This window comes from Momordica charantia, assembly GCF_013281855.1.
Source record: "Momordica charantia cultivar OHB3-1 chromosome 6 unlocalized genomic scaffold, Mcharantia_2.0 BLBB01000006.1, whole genome shotgun sequence".
In the NCBI taxonomy this organism is placed as follows: Eukaryota; Viridiplantae; Streptophyta; class Magnoliopsida; order Cucurbitales; family Cucurbitaceae; genus Momordica; species Momordica charantia.
In genome coordinates, this window is record NW_028275164.1 from 6,624,428 (window position 1) to 6,641,159 (window position 16,732).

The window sequence follows — 16,732 nt, forward strand, 5'->3', positions numbered from 1 at the left end:
ATTTTTTTTTTACTTTTTCCCTTTTGAAAAGAAAACCAAAGCATTTGGTTTTGTTTGTTTTTTCTTTCTTACATTTTGATTAAAATAAAAGTAACGTATCCTCATTTAAGGGTGACAAAATTAAAATTCAAGTAAAAAATCAATTATAAATATGACAAATGAATTTTATGATGTGACATTTTGTTTAAGCATTATTTTAATTTTAAAGTTGCATGTTTACTAGAGATTCTAATCTTTTTTTAGTACTAATAATACGGGGAGTGAGAATTCCTTTTAATTAGAGATACATATGTTAAATGTACTAGTTCGCTCGTTTTTAATGAAATAAAGGGTTTTATGATAAGTACAATGATTATTAGGCAAGATTTTGAAGCTTATTATTATGAATAAAAAGTGAAAAGCGAGTTTTTTTAGTACAACAACATGTGGGGGCGATTGGGTAAGGATCTGAACATATGACCTTTTGATTTGGATATGTATAACCAACTGAATTACGATAATACTTGTTGTTTTTGGAAGAATATGAATTAAATTGAAACGAAATTAAAATAAAAATACTAGATTATTATTAAATAAAAAGGGAGATCATGAGCAAATATACATGAAAAGACATAAATGCGACGAAGTCCAATTGAGGTGTACTTATTAGTTATTATCGCAATTAATGAAGTATAAAGTCTTACTTATAAAACAGGTCATGAAACTTTGATCTTAATAACAGGACAACTCTCTATCTATTGACATTAATTACAGTTACATACGAAATTAAAGTCTTATTTGAAACTTCATCACTTGTCCCATATCAAAAATTAATTATCGACCAACCAACTACATTAGTCAATAAATCATATAGGGTCCACAAAAAATGTTACTAAATATCATACATTTTTTGTAAGTAGCCCAAATGTGGGGTGTGACAAATTAACGGTTCAAACCTCAAAATCAATTAAATTATGTTTAAGTTAGCTGAGTTAGCTTCTTTATAAAAATATCGATAGAGTGAGACATGGATGAAGATGACTCATCATCTCCGTCCCAAATCATTCCTTATCCCTGCAAACTTTTGCATTTGCATTAAACTTCACGGTGATTTTGGGGGCATTCCCCATAGAGAAATCAAGAGGGGGAGGTTTTTCTTTGCTTACTTTTCTCGGTTAAATAACATATTTGATCTCTGCACTTGTGCTAAAGTAACGATTGTGTTCTTGAATTTTAGTTTGTAAAACTTGGTCCATGTACTTTCAAATTGGTAATAATTTAGTCTGTAAAGTTTAGTATGTAACAATTTAGGTCTCAATAGTTTAAAGTTTGTAACGATTTAGTTTCTGTCGTGAAAATTTTTGTTGAGTTTTTTGTATATAGATCGATAAATCAATGAGAGACCAAATGTGTGTATAAATTACAAAAACTAAATTGTTATATGTAAAAATCGACACTTAATTTTGATGAGATTTTTCAACGTGTGGACTAAAATTTTACAAATCTTAAACTATAGGAATTGAATTGTTGCATGCTAAAGTTCAGGGACTAAATTGTTACCAATTTAAAAGTACAACGACTAAATTGTTACGATTTAAAATTCATGAGCTAAATCGTTAGTTTCTTAGCAAAAGTAAGACTAAACGTGTGTTTTATTTATTTATTTTTATAGTAAAAAATGTGAGAAAAAACTAAAATCCATATTTGAGGAGAAAAGAAAATCAAGACTAATTTAAGGGAAGGGAGGAAAATAAAAATATGTATTTGTGGTCTTAATATATATATATGTGAAGAATCGAGATCTAGGCGAGGTCGGATTGTAGGACTTGCGGTTTCGTTCTCGAAGCTAAAATGAAAAAGACAAAAACAAAAACAAAAATTCCACCACCCTCACATGACACCTCTATTTTTATAAACTTATTAGACACGATTGAAAGTTGGTTCCGTTAGATTCAAGTTAATAGAATGTAAGGTGGAAAAGAAATGTTTGCTAGTCAAATATTAGTATAACACGTGAATGTTGATTAGGGTTAAACAGAAAGAAGAAAAAATGTGGAAAAAGAGAGATTTGGTTGGTGATTGGGAATGGGAAATAGCCTCGAATTTTACTCCCCGTGCATCACCACACACATGAATGACTCCACAACACAGCTGCCTGTTTTTTCCAAATAATGTCCTGTCCCACGCTTTGATTTTTAAAAGGAAAATATTTTAAGCTCGTTATTTAAAAAATATATTTTTTTTTATATTCTCTCTGTTTATTATCAAATATTTAATAGTAGTAAGGATAAGGTTGATTACAAGAATGAATTATTTACGTTTTAAAAATCAAAGGATGAGTAAGCATGGTATTACATATATGTCGACACGACGATATTTCTATGTATCTATGGTTCGACATTTACATGAGAGGTAAATCGATATTTTTATCATATTACAAACAACAATCGATAAAATATGAAAAATATCAACAAAATGTCACTAATATCATGATATTAAGTATCCGTCGATATGGCTATGTATCTATGCGTTCGACATCAACATGAAGGGTAAATAGACGTTTTCATAATATTACAAAAAAATTTGACAAAATATAAAAAACATCTAACAAAATTTTACTAGTAATATTAATACTAATTATTTTTAATTTATTTAAAAATTAAAAATATTATTTGTTTTTTTACGGTTTTGTAATTTCTCTAATATCCATTATTGATATTTCTGTAACATTGACACTCCCGAATTTTCATCTAAATCAATATTTAAAACTTTGGAGGTAAAGGCATAAATCTGACAGAATTTTCCGACAATAGAGGCGGCTAATTAAATAAATGAATTTGTCAAAACAGGAACAAGAATTGTCAATTGTCAAACACCAAAAAAAAAAAAAAAAAAAAAAAAAAAGGGGTGTCTCTGTTGTTTGTTTCCTAATTATAAATACAGTATCCATACACTCCCTCTCGTCTCTTCAACTGTTTCTTCATATTTTAAAAGATTTAACTTAACTTCGTTGCTAGTAAAATTAAATAAGAATTCGTTTAATGACATTTATTGATTTTTTTAAACAACAAAATCTAAGTTTTTTGTTTTTTAATTGTTTCCCATTTTTCTTAAACATAAATAAACGTTTTTTTTAATACAATAAAGATTCCAAAATCAAACTCAATATTTTTTAGTCAGAGATTGATATCTTGAGTTAAACACAAGTTATCATTATTTTAATCACGAGACTATATAATGCATAATAAATATTTAAAAATAAAAAAATATTAATTTCCGTATAAAATTTTTACTTTTATTAACTTAAAATTTTAGATAAGGGTTATCATACACATTTTTGTTTTTTTTTCTTATACAAAATAAAACACAGTTACCAAACACATATATTTAAAAAAAAAAAAGAATAAAAATAACACCCTAAATAATTGTAAAACTACCGTATTTTGAGTATATGTTTTACGCAAAGCTTCATTCATGTATAATGATTATATATATTTATTGGATTGGACAACACAACAAATAGTTAAGATCGAAAGAAGTTTTTTTTAGTACAATAAATAAGGAAATAAGATATTGAATCTCTAACTTCTAAAAAACGAACCATATATCTTAACTAATGTTGGCCATAAATAAAGTTAAATCTCACACAATTATATTTTTAAATACTATCTCTTAATTAATTTTCATTGAAATAATACTAAAAAATTAAACAAAGTTAAATCTCACACATGATGTTATATTTTTAAATACTACCTCTCACTTAATTTTCATTGAAATAATACTTACTTCTTGATGATTACCAATTTACCACCACTAAAACTTTACCCGCCATTTATTATTTTAGGAAAATATCTCTTATTTCTATCCTCTAATTATCAAAAACAAAACAGTACTTGGTATATAAGATATTTACTGACCAAGCAAGATAGTAAACCTTAAATTATTGTTATATTGGTTCGATTTTAGTTCATTTTATATATTCTACTTTTAAAATATTCATTTTAGTCTTTTTATTTTCATCTTTTATTCGTTTAGTCATTTTACTTTCAAAATATTTATTTTAATAATGTATTTTAATAAGTGACCAATTTTTTAATACACGCCAAAAATATTTTAATACAAATAACTAACTACATTTCGAGAAATTTAGTGAGTTGGGTATCATGTTAAAATTATAATTAAAATAAATTAGACAGAAATGAAAATAAACGGACCAAAATGGTCACTTGTTAAAAATATAAAGACCAAAATTAGCATTTCAAACGAAAAATAACTAAAATGACCCAAAATTGAAACTTAATCCACATTGAAAAGATAAAAAAATCTAATGAATATTTATAATATACACGAGTTACTTCTTTGATCGCCAATTTATTTTGAGATGAAAATATATGAATTTTATTATAATATCATAGTCTAAGAACCCCTCGCCAATTAGTATAATTTTTTAAAGGTGTAATTCTTTTTAATAAAATAATAATTTGCATTATTTATAATGGAACAGCCAAAAAGTCCATAATTTTCCCCATGAGATGTGAAGGTGGGGCGCATTTGTAACTACGTGGAAATGGGTTTAGAGTCCACCATTACTGAGATGTGAAAGTATACGACATGTCGTTTTACAAGGAAAGGGAGGGTCCAAAGTCAAGGTCAAAAAACAACCGACAGCTGTTTGATGGGTGAGGGTTTAATACGACATTGGAAGTTGTGCCACGCGGTACACTTTTAACTCTCTTTGATCTCTTCTCATTAATTTACCCTCTCTCCCAAAAAAACAAAAGAAAAGGAGGTTCAAAAAAATTTCTCATTAACTTAAAAATAAATGTTTAAACATTCTATGAACACTTTCAAATTTGATGTCTAATTCCAATCTTTTAATTTTATATCTAATGGTGGTATACTATATTAAAAAGGAAAAATGGCCAAAAGTGACACACATAAAAAAGTTTATGAAATTTATAAGATATCTTTTAAAAATTTAAATTTTTTTTACAAAGTTTGGGTCCACGAATCATACCAAATCTATAATTTTACATTTTTTATATTTTTTTTGTAGGTATATATTATTTGTACAAATAAGTGATTAAATATTCAAAAATTTATAGAAAGTATTACATGTTTCAATTTTAGGCCAACCTAGATAAAATATATATAAAAAGAAGGTTAAAAAACACTTTTAGTCTCTACTTTTATTAAAGTAACAATTTAGTCCATAAACTTTAGTTTGTAACGATTTAGTTATTGTACTTTCGAATTGGTAACAATTTAGTCCTTAGAACTTTAATATTTAACAATTTAATCATTGTAATTTAAATTTTGTAACGATTTAGTCCTTATCGTGAATTTTGTTGTTGTTAAGTTTCTTGTATGTATAGATTGATAAACTAAAGAGTGACCAAATATGTTTATGAATTAGAAATATTAAATTGTTATATGATAAAATTTGACATTTAATTTTAATAAACAAATTTTTATGATAGAGACTAAATTGTTATAAATTTTAAACTACAAGGATTAAATCGTTAAAAGTTACAGTTCAGGAACTAAATTGTTACTTTGGGGAAAGTACAGAGACTAAATCGTTACCAGTTAAAGTTCAGGGACTAAATTGTTACTTTAGTGAAAGTACAGGGACCAAATGTGTTTTTTAACCTAAAAAAAATATTGCCTAAAAATAAATAATTACTGATATAAAAATATAAAAATATGAATATAAAAATGATGTGTGTATAGCTGATTCGACATCTAAATTAAGAATATACATGTATTAACCAGTCGAATTTAAGTTGGCATATAATATAATTTTATTTGTTAATTTAAAATAATACACATTATTTGATTTTCATCAATCAGGATCCAAAGTTTACAGTGTGTTTGAGAGTTATGGTAGGATAGGTGATTTTGAAAAAAGATATTTAAGTATAATTAATTTTTCAAAATCACCGTCTAAGTGATACCTTGAAAGTTAATTTAAAGTGATTTTTAAGCTTTCCTAAAATTAATCTTTTGATTTGCCAAACACATCGATGGAAAAGAGGAGTGGTTTTGACAATAGCAAAAATGATTTTGACATGTCAAAAGTCACTCCCAAACCCTTAGGTCTAAATCAGAACGGGCATGAATCGGAATCAAATCAGATAATGTTATTCATTTGATGTTGTTTACTAGAAATTTGTTGAAATTGGAATCAGACTTATTTTGATATTATTAATCATATATATAACTATTATTAGTAAACCTTTTTCTTCTTTCTAGCTAATTACATTTCTTTTAATTACAATAATAATTAATTTTATTATTATGTTATTCATAATCAATATTTTTATTATAATAATTTATTTAATATTAATAAATAATGAATAATTAAAATAATATTTTTTATTAGAAAATAATTATTTAAGATAAAATATTATTATTATAATATTTAATAATTACTTATATTTTTAAAAACTGTATTGAATTTTAAAATTTTAATATAATATTTTATAATCAAATTACATCGAGTAATAAAAGTGATAAAAATTTTTAGTTGTATAAATGAAGGTAGAAATAATAAAAGTATAAAGCAATTAATTAAAAAATATTGTAAATCTCGTTAATACATAAACAGATAAAGTGTAAAAATGAAAAAATTGTTCTCATTCCTTCCTTCCCATTAGTTTGAAGTAAACATGGTCTCACTAGAATGTCATTTTTTTTACAAAGTACATGCATTATTTATTCTAAAATTTTTTAAAAACTGTTTTTAATTTTAACTTTTATTTTATCAATTTTATTTTCACTTCGGCAATCTCATCCTGTTTCACTCTCAAAACTCTTAAGCGAACCTCTAAATAAATAAATAAATAAAACCATATTTTTAAATTACTTTTCGAAAGTTTTTAAGTCGTTGGTTAAAAATTTATTGTATTTCAACGAATTAAAGTGTAATCAAAATTGTATACAAGTATCTCGTTATCAAATGATTTGTAATTTGTCCAAATTTCATTAAATTTTTATATTTGGTCATCGTCATTAAACTTTGTATCACGAACTATTCAAAATACGATGTGATGGCAATACATTATTTGATGTCATTCAAATACTATATCCACTTCAAAATAAATACTGTGGGGGTGAAATGTAATGAAAATATTGGTTAAAAATAAACAAAAGGTTGGAAGTTTAAAATTAAATTTTCTGTAGCACGATGATTAAGGCAGGAAATGTTTTAAAAATTAAAATAATTTTTCTCAAATGTAGTAACTACAACAACAACAAAAATGAATTAGAGCAATGACCAAAATTATATATTAGTTTGGAGGTTAAAGTGAAAATTATATATGTTGGTTAATTTGATTAAAGTAATAATTGTACCGAGCAGAACGTGTTTTTACGGCCCAAATAACGAGTAAAATATAATCCATAGATTTTAAGTCAAACAAACAAAAGAAATTAAGTAATTTCGTGTCTGTTTCCAAATTAAATTCTAAAATATGCTAACATTTATTAAGTGAATAGAAAATGGAGAAAATGATACGATATAATATATTTAATGCGCTCCACATTAAATTAGTTGATACTCATATATTTATGTGACGTCTCATTCATTCACAGTAAAATAAATGTAATAATATCCCAACCTAATCTACAAATATTTGTGTCATTTTCCATCTTATTCAAAATTTTCTTCAAATTATTATTATTATTATTATTATTATTAGGTCACGTATGAGCGGCTATCTTGATTAGCACTGGCGTGTCCAATATGAAGTTTGAAAAGGCATACATGGATTCCACAGTCAAAAATCTCTCTCTTTTTAATTATTTATATACTTTTAGTAAATATAAATTCAAACAAAAAGATCTTATATTAATTTTAATAACAATATATAAATTGACTCAACTACACGGCGGTCCCAATATTTCCAATCATGAGTTTGACCAGTATCTAATAAGAGATAAATGAATATTATATTTTTATTGGTCCATGTGGCAAACTAATTTAATTTTTCAAATATGATACCAAATTACACACAAACCAACATTGTCCGCCTAACCATAATTAACTTATTAAAAAATGTATTTTCGACCAAAAAATTTGTGAATCCATTCCCACCCTACCAAAAATTGAAAAAAAAAAAGAAAAGAAAAACACCACAAACCCACATTTATTAGATATTTTGTGATATAAATAACTATTAAGGAGAAACCTAGGAAAATCAGACCCCATATTTTGATTTGTAAACTAATTTTATTTTCAAAATGAAGTTATTAATTTAATCCCGCAAACTACGTAATAATAAGTTTTACAATTTGCAAATCCAAAAGCTAAATCATTAGTTATATAACATCAAATTCTATAACTCACTAACCAATATTTTAGTACTAGTAATTTTTTCCTACAAAAGGGAAAAAAAAAAAAAACCTATCTCCAATGTATGGTTTGAATAGCTATGTCAAGGCTATCCCCAAACAAAGTATGTCGTTTTCTTACTTCTTTGTGGTCCAACCCAAAGTACCAATAATACAAAATTCTCCTTCAACAATCCCGACAATAATTTTTGTCCAAGAAAAAAAAAATTACCTACACGTCGGTTAATAAAAAAGATGTTTCATAGTACTATTGGATAACTGTTTTGTTTTTGTTTTATGCTTTTAAAAATTATACTTATTTTTTTCGCAATTTGATTGGTAAGTGTTTATTGGATTTTGAAAACTTATTTGAACTGTTAGACTAATTTTAAAAATAAATTTATTTATAATTTTGAAAATGTTAAAAAAATATACGATAAAACAAAATTATAAAGATAAAAGTAATATTTTTAAACTTAATTTTTAAGAAGAAGAAATAAAAAATGAAATAGTTATCCTATCAAATTATTTTCTTTAATTGAATTCACCATCTCTTGACTGTAGATATATATCAATTATAACTAAATTAGGCTCGCTTTCACTCTCACATCATTTTCTATTTTCTATGTTTCTTTTGCACCCAATAAATAAATGAATTTGATATTTACTTTTGGACCATTAAAAAAACCAGTGACTCGGTACAAGTTCCAGCGTCGACGTGGTGGCAATTTGGAAAACATAAGTCAACAAGACGAGATGTAGAATTTTCAATTTCCACAGCCAATAAAATAAAAAAGTGAAATTACAAAAATAGGAGGATAGTGACGCCCCTGCCGACCCTACAGTAAAAATAAATAAATTAAAATACTATTTTAGCCCAGTGTCCTTTTACTTACAAATTTATTTTAATTCTTGTTTTTATAATATTTGTTTGAATCCATTAAACTTTCTAAAAATACGAACTAAAATCAAAATTAAAATTAAAAATACAAATCACGAAATCATTTTGAGAGTAAAAAATGAACCCAACTTAAAAAGTAATTGTCAAATCGAACATGGTTAAGATCCCTATATTTGACCATGGTCATGAGTTCGAATCCACCTACATGTTATATAAAAAAAACATTAAAAGTAATTTTAACATGAAAAAAAAAAGAAAGAAAGAGAAAAAACCAGAAGTTGCAGAAACAAAAAATGCAGTCTGTGTTTTTTCATGGAAACTGGGCTCGAGTTATCGAGGCACTTTATTTGACCACTCTCAAATTCTCCGGTCTTCACCCAACTTTATAAATCTCTAAGCCTTCTTTGTTCTCCACCATTTTTCCCATTCCCCAATCCCCAACACAGTTAATTCCAATTCCAAAGTTTTAATCTTTGAATCATTCAGACCAAAAATTCTTCGCCATTCAAAGCATTTCAGTGCTTCCTCTGTCCCCGATTTCGTATAAAAACAGAGGTTCCACACCAAATCCCACTCACAATTTCATCCTGTTCCCTCACCAAACTTCAGAATCGAAACAACCCCATTTCGATTCTCCTTCATTAATTTCTGGGTTTCATTCCAATTTGCCGAAATCTTGCGAGCTCCCATCCATGGGGTTATCCCTGTCCCTGCTGATTTCAGCCTGGAAACAGATTCTGGACCAAGGGCTCTTCATAATCTGCAACAATTCGAGCTTCTCTCCAAAAGAAAAGGCTCTGATTTTGAAATCGAACAGCTTCAAGATTACAGAGCCGGAAGCAGCCAAAAACAGAGCTCTGATTTTGAAATCTAGCAGCTTCAAGATTTCGGAGCCGGAAGCAGTGAAAAACAGAGCACCCACCGGCAGAACGAAACCGAACAGTTTGAAGGGGAACAAGCCGGAGATTCTGGAGACCAGTTTCTCGTTTAAGACTGTGATTAATCAGGATGCGGCGTTCAGCTTCCCTGTTTCGGCCGGAAAATATGCCAAATCGGCGGCTTCTCTGCCGGAGCCGGCGGTTCTGTACTCGCCGAGGCCGGTGAGCGAGCTGGACGCGGCGGCGGTGAAGCTGCAGAAGGTCTACAAAAGCTACCGGACGAGGAGGAATCTGGCGGATTGCGCGGTGGTTGTGGAAGAATTGTGGTGGAAGGCCATCGATTTTGCCAATCTGAAGCGGAGCTCTGTTTCGTTTTTTAACATCGAGAAGCCGGAAACCGCCGTGTCGCGGTGGGCCAGAGCCAGAACAAGAGCTGCCAAGGTAAGTTGTGTTTTCTCGATTCTTTTCTGTTACTTGTTTCTAATTTTCTTAACAAATCAAGTATTTTATCGTTAACTTGTCTTTTATATTTTTAAAACATTCTCAAAGTTATAGAAATTTTAGAAATGAACCAAACAAATTTCTTCTGAATGTTACTAAAAGTGGCAGCGATTTGCTTCAAATACTTTGGAAATTAAACCCAAAAACTTTTCCCCATATCATTACTTCAAATCTTTCAAAAGCTTATGATCATTTACCGTGTTCTTAATTCAGGTTGGAAAAGGTTTGAGCAAGGACGACAAGGCCCAAAAGTTAGCCCTGCAGCACTGGCTTGAAGCTGTAAGTTCCTCAAAATTTCACCAAAATTTTGCCAAATTTTATGAATCTTGATATGATATCCAGGTCCAAATATCAAGGTCCAAAATGGTCAAACGTCTCTCCGGTCCAAAAGTAGGATCCGGCCAAGACCTTGAAAAGAGTCGTGATCTTAGAGAGCATGTCGAGGATCCCAACAAAAATTTCTAATAGCTACTCTTTGAGACAGAACTCCGTGAATTTTGACATCTGTTGCTGATCAAATTTTGCTATTATATTTTTGGTTACAGATTGATCCACGCCACCGTTATGGCCACAATTTGCACTTGTACTACGACGTCTGGTTTGCAAGTGAGAGCAATCAGCCATTCTTCTACTGGTAAGTGACCTTTTCCATTTCCTCTGTTTTCTTGCTCGGAAAATTCTGAGGAGTCATTTTCCCGGCAACTTTCTCGGCATCCAAACACAATTCCAATCCAAACCCATCTTCTAACTTACCTTGATTTGCAAAAATATAGGCTGGATATTGGAGATGGGAAAGAAATCAACCTCGAGAAATGCCCAAGAGCAACTCTGCAGCGGCAATGCATCAAATATTTGGGTCCAGTGAGTCTCTTTTTCTCCTCCGCCATGGATACCCATTTGCTAGAACTTGGTTTTTAACAGAAAGTTTCAATTTTTTTGCAGAAAGAAAGAGAAGCTTATGAAGTAGTGGTGGAAAATGGGAAGCTGGTTTATAAACAGAGTGGATCCATTGTGGAAACCAAAGAAGGTTCCAAGTGGATATTTGTTCTGAGCACTGCAAGATCCTTGTACGTTGGCCAGAAAAAGAAGGGCCAATTTCAACACTCGAGTTTTCTCTCCGGCGCCGCCACCACCGCCGCCGGCCGGCTGGTGGCCCATGATGGGTTCATTACGGTACAAAATCTGAACCCATCATGTCTTTGCATCTTCTCTTCATATGCTGAATTGAAATGGAAAAGTTAATAAATTTTGCTTCTTTTTGTTTTGTTGGGTATAGGCAATTTGGCCGTACAGTGGTCATTATCACCCCACTGAAGCTAATTTCAAAGAATTTCTCAGCTTCCTTGAAGAAAACCACGTAGATCTCACCAATGTCAAGGTAGATTTCCCATCTCCTTCCATCAAACTTTTAGATTGAGCTTAAATTTTATGGCTAAATTTAAATAGTGTCAAAATATACCAAATTCATGTTGAATTAATCTTTGATTTATTCAACATTTTTACACACTGATTAGACACGAAATTAAATTTGATGTCTAGTACAATTCTAAACTTTTAATTTTGTATATAGCAAGTCAAAACCTATTAAACATGAAATTGAAAGTTGTCTTAGACTCAAATTAAGAGTGTAGGCTCATTTGATATTTCTTTGTTTGGTGTCTATTTTTTAAAAGAATATTTTCTAAATCTAAGTCACGTTTTAAAAACTAAAAAAATTAGTTTTCAAAAATTAATTTTTATTTTATACGAAACATAACCATTAACTTTTAATTTAGGATCCATTGGACATGATGAGATCATTAGAATTGTAATTTAATTTTTTTCTTTAAATAGTGGAAAATCAATACTTATATGGGTTGTTTATTCTTCCCCAGATGTGTGCAATTGACGACGACAGTCAATACAAGGCCGTCGATGAGGAACAGAAACCGGAATCACGCGAGGTTTCCTCCAAATCTACACCGTTGGATGAAATCAAATCGACAGCTGTCGTAGAATCAGGAGAGAAGTTCACAGTCGCCGTGCCGGCGGTGGAGCCGAAGAAAGACGACGGCCGGAAGGTGGAGGAAGCGGAAGCACGAAAATTCGACATGTCGAAACGGCTGTCGTGTAAGTGGTCGACAGGAGCTGGGCCTCGGATCGGGTGCGTCCGGGACTACCCAACAGAACTACAAACGAGAGCACTGGAACATGTCAACTTGTCACCACGCGTGGGCAATGGCCCGTTGGTTAATTATGGGCCCATTCCTTCTCCACGTCCAAGCCCAAAAATCAGGCTCTCCCCCAGGCTGGCTTATATGGGACACCCCAGCCCAAGAACCCCAATTCCCGCTGCCAGCTAAGCCCAAAATGGGGTTTCTTTATGGGCTTTACTAGCCTGGCCCAACAATAGGTGGAAGTGATTAACCCAATTTTTTGATTCCTTTGTTGTCTGTTTGTCTCCATTTTTTTTTTTTTTGGTCAGAAGGGCTAATTGAGGGCCAAAGAGTAATTTGAATTGGCTTGACTTGAGGTTCTCGCGTTATTTAGTTTGTTACATCAATTCTTCTTGTAAAAAGAATAAATTTGAAAGGAAATCACATACATATTTATCTTTCGGTCAACAATATCCAAAATTTGAATTAACAATCATATTTGTCAACTTGATAAATATATATAATTCTTTTTTTTTTATACTGGATGTTCAAATCTTTACCACTCCCACTTGTTCTAAAAAAATTAACATAACAAATTTAAAATAATGTTAACAGAAAACACACATCAACCAAAACATGTATGTATTCTAAAATTACTCGTAAAACACGTAGCCGACAATAGAATTAACCCTGGGGATTGCCTGCCTTCTAATAGATGTTCTGTCTTTCATTATTAACATCCAATCCCATGCTAATAAGAAAAACGAGCAATTGCTAGTCGGCTGTGTGGGACGATGTCGGGGAGAGAAGGGAATGCGAGGCGGCGAAAAACAAGACTACAACTCAATTTTGGCTTTTCCCTCAAAGCACGCATGATTCCATGGGAAAAGGAAAAAAGAAAAAAAAAATTGAGAGAGAAAAAGAAAAAGAAAAGAAAATAGTGTTCGATTGTAAAAGAGAAGCTTTCAAGGGAAAAAAAAATATTTTAATTCTTTCTGCTAGAAGAAAGAAAATAAAGATCGTGAAAATTTTAAAATGTCTTTTATTAGAAATTAAAAAAGAAAACATTTATTAGTGGCTAAAAATCTCAACAAAACTATGGGTTTGTTCATTTAAGACTTCTAAAATTAGTGTTTTAGATTAAATCAAGTGGTTGCTCAAAAAAAATATTTTGAGCTGATTTTAATGACTACGATTTGTAGTCAAACACTGGAAATTTTGAAAAATATCTACTTTAAATCTCATGCTTTATGCCATATCATGAATCATGAAAATATTGAAGCAAATAGAGGAGAACAAACAAAGCATAGAACACTTTTAATCATGAATCAAAGAAAATATTGAAGCAAAACATGATGGTGAGCAAACCCAAAAAGGAAGCAAAACTAATCACAAAAAGAATCTTAAGTTCTCGGTGATCCCATAGATATGTCCTCGACGTTTATGTTAGATTCTCAATTCATATAAAAACTTCTTTATGTATCAACCAAGTTAAAATGAGCAAACCCTTGAAAGCAAGCAAAATAATGATGTTAATAGAACAAAAGCTTCAAACTCGTAAAGAAATCTAAATGTCATATGATCATCCATCCACTTAAGAGATTAAATACGTAACAAATTTTCAATGTCAAATGTTGTAGGACCGAGCTACTATGAGTCTATGATGTTAGATTAGTCAAGGTGTCAGAAATTGGCTTGAGCACCCATTAAGTTATAGAATACAATGACACAGTTGTACAACCGATAAAACAGATCTTGTTCAAGTAAGGTCGTAGCTCAAACACCCATTAATGAAGTGTCAAAGTGCCCAACCAAACCCACTAACAAGGGGTGAGGGAACCTAAAGGACGAGAGAGAGGTCACAAACAAGTTTGTGATTCATAGAACTAGAGCAGGGATCCAAAATTCAAAGAAAAGGGCAGTGATACAATTCTCTTCAGAAAACAGGTTTCATCAAGAAAGGTGAAAGGCTTTTGTGGCCCTTTCACTGAAGGCACATAAATAACTAATGCTTGTAAATCCTAATGAAGAATAAGATGAGGCAATGTTTCCTCCCCTCTCTCCAATTTACTCACCCAATGCATATTAAGTGAGAAGGAAATACAAAAGCCTTAAGTTATTTCATATAAAAAAACTGCAACTCAAGACACAATCCTTATCAGATCCATCATGGAAGATTCAAGATGCTATATCTTAAACACGAAAACCAGAAATTCTCATGTTGAAATCTTAGAGAAGACAATTCACAGAAAGCAGGCAAGAAAAAGTGGTTTCTAAATTAAGTTTCAGCAAGTGCCACATTCATGCAGGTTCTCATAAAGCCATTATCTAATTCATTGAAAAAAAATTCTGTACTTCCAGTTCCAGCACTAGTTACACATTCATAGAATCATAATATTCAAGGAACAGATTCTTGGATTTCAGAACTATAAGCTAATTAAACAACACAGTAGTGGAGGAAAAAGCTGTTACCAATTAAAGCCGCTACCATCCAAAGACCACTCGGGAGCATCTTTCCTTAAGCCACCTGAAGCTCTTCCTGAAAGAACCTTTGACTTTGCCTTCCACAGTATAAACCTTATAGCTCGCGACCCTCCTCTTTCTCTGCATCTCCGGATCGCTGAAACTCCAGCTCTTGGACGAAAATCCGTTCGTCGATTTCCCTTTCTTGAGCTTCAAATCGTTTCCCATCTGCGTTTGCGAAGCATACGACGCACTGTAACAACGGAAATCTTGCACGCCCATTCCGCCGGAAGCAGGGGGTTCTCTGGCTTCGTCTCCGTAGTAGTTCACAATCTGCATTCTCCCATCCCCATATGATTTGGATTTGGACTCGAAATCCTCCATAGTTAGACGCCGGATCCGAGGTTTTAGAGCTTCGAAACACTCGAGGAGATTCTGTCGCACCAAAAATTCACCTCATGGGAAGTGGACTCCAAAGGGATCGATCGAAATGGAACCCTCGTCGGTGGCCGATGGAGATTTCAGCTTACGCCGCAAGGTAGTGAGAAATTGAAGTGGATTATCCAATGAAAGGCGAACAGATCGCTGAGAGAGAGCCGAAAGTTCGTAGTTGACCATGACCATGGTCCATTCCCCAAATTTCACGCAGTTTTACTTTTGTCTTTGTCTTCTCCTGCTGCTGCTTTTTCAAAATCCATTTTTAGGGTTTTGATCTGAAATTGGGATTTTACAAAAGAAGAAAAAGTTTGATTACAGTTTTTGCTTGAGCATCAAAATCGTAATGTGATTGATTTATGAAAATTTCGATGTTATTTTAATTTATATCTCTTTTATGAAAATGGATATGTTTTCCTATCTTTTAAAAATAATAAAGGCATTGAAAAAAAGGGTTAAAACTTAAAAAAGATCGTGTTAATATTTTATTACATCTATTCAGTTCCATTTATTTATTATTATTACTTTTTAGTACAAGTTCCATTTATTTTAAAACTTTACTGGGATCAATATAAATAGAATTTATGGCATTCTATTTTTAAGAAAAGCACTAGGTTTGATAATTATTTTTCATTGAAAAAATATATAAGTGTATTTGGTAAATTAAATATTTAAAATTTTTACATTATATTAACTTTTTAATATTTATTGTGTATTTTAATTTTTTAATATTTATTATGTATTTTCTAAGTCATTAAAGGTAAAATACCATTTTTACTTGTGTTTTGAAAAAAGTTGAAATAAAAACAAGAAACAAAAAATTGATTTTATTATTTTAAACATTTATACATAATTTTGAAAACGAGGAGCAGAAAATGTTATGAAAGACACATATTTCTTAAAAATTAAGAACGATTTACAAAAAAACAAAAAATTAACCAACGAAAATGACAGAAATTTAATTTGTTTATTTGAAACTGTATGAAATTAAAATTAAATTTTTATTCTAATGTTGCTCACTTTGAAAATAATTCAATTTATGCCTAATAACTTCGAACCAGCGAATAGAATTTTCATGTGGTCTTGTGAGATCCAACTCCTGCGAC

The 16,732-nt window shown here is 30.6% G+C and overlaps 2 protein-coding genes across 2 annotated transcripts; one reads left to right on the forward strand and one right to left on the reverse strand.

Moving 5' to 3' along the window:
* The first annotated feature begins 9,480 nt into the window (after positions 1-9,480).
* Positions 9,481-13,208, forward strand: LOC111016465 (calmodulin-binding family protein). Its single transcript, XM_022291879.2, has 7 exons — positions 9,481-10,533; positions 10,807-10,872; positions 11,139-11,227; positions 11,367-11,454; positions 11,536-11,766; positions 11,870-11,971; positions 12,468-13,208. Exons 1-7 carry the CDS (start codon positions 9,907-9,909, stop codon positions 12,933-12,935), a joined length of 1,671 nt encoding a protein of 556 aa, XP_022147571.1. The 5' UTR covers positions 9,481-9,906; the 3' UTR covers positions 12,936-13,208.
* A 1,830-nt stretch (positions 13,209-15,038) lies between these two features.
* Positions 15,039-15,893, reverse strand: LOC111016528 (uncharacterized). The gene has a single exon (XM_022291967.2). The coding sequence runs from the start codon at positions 15,573-15,575 to the stop codon at positions 15,213-15,215; it is 363 nt and encodes a 120-aa protein (XP_022147659.1). The 5' UTR covers positions 15,576-15,893; the 3' UTR covers positions 15,039-15,212.
* Between the last annotated feature and the right edge of the window lie 839 nt (positions 15,894-16,732).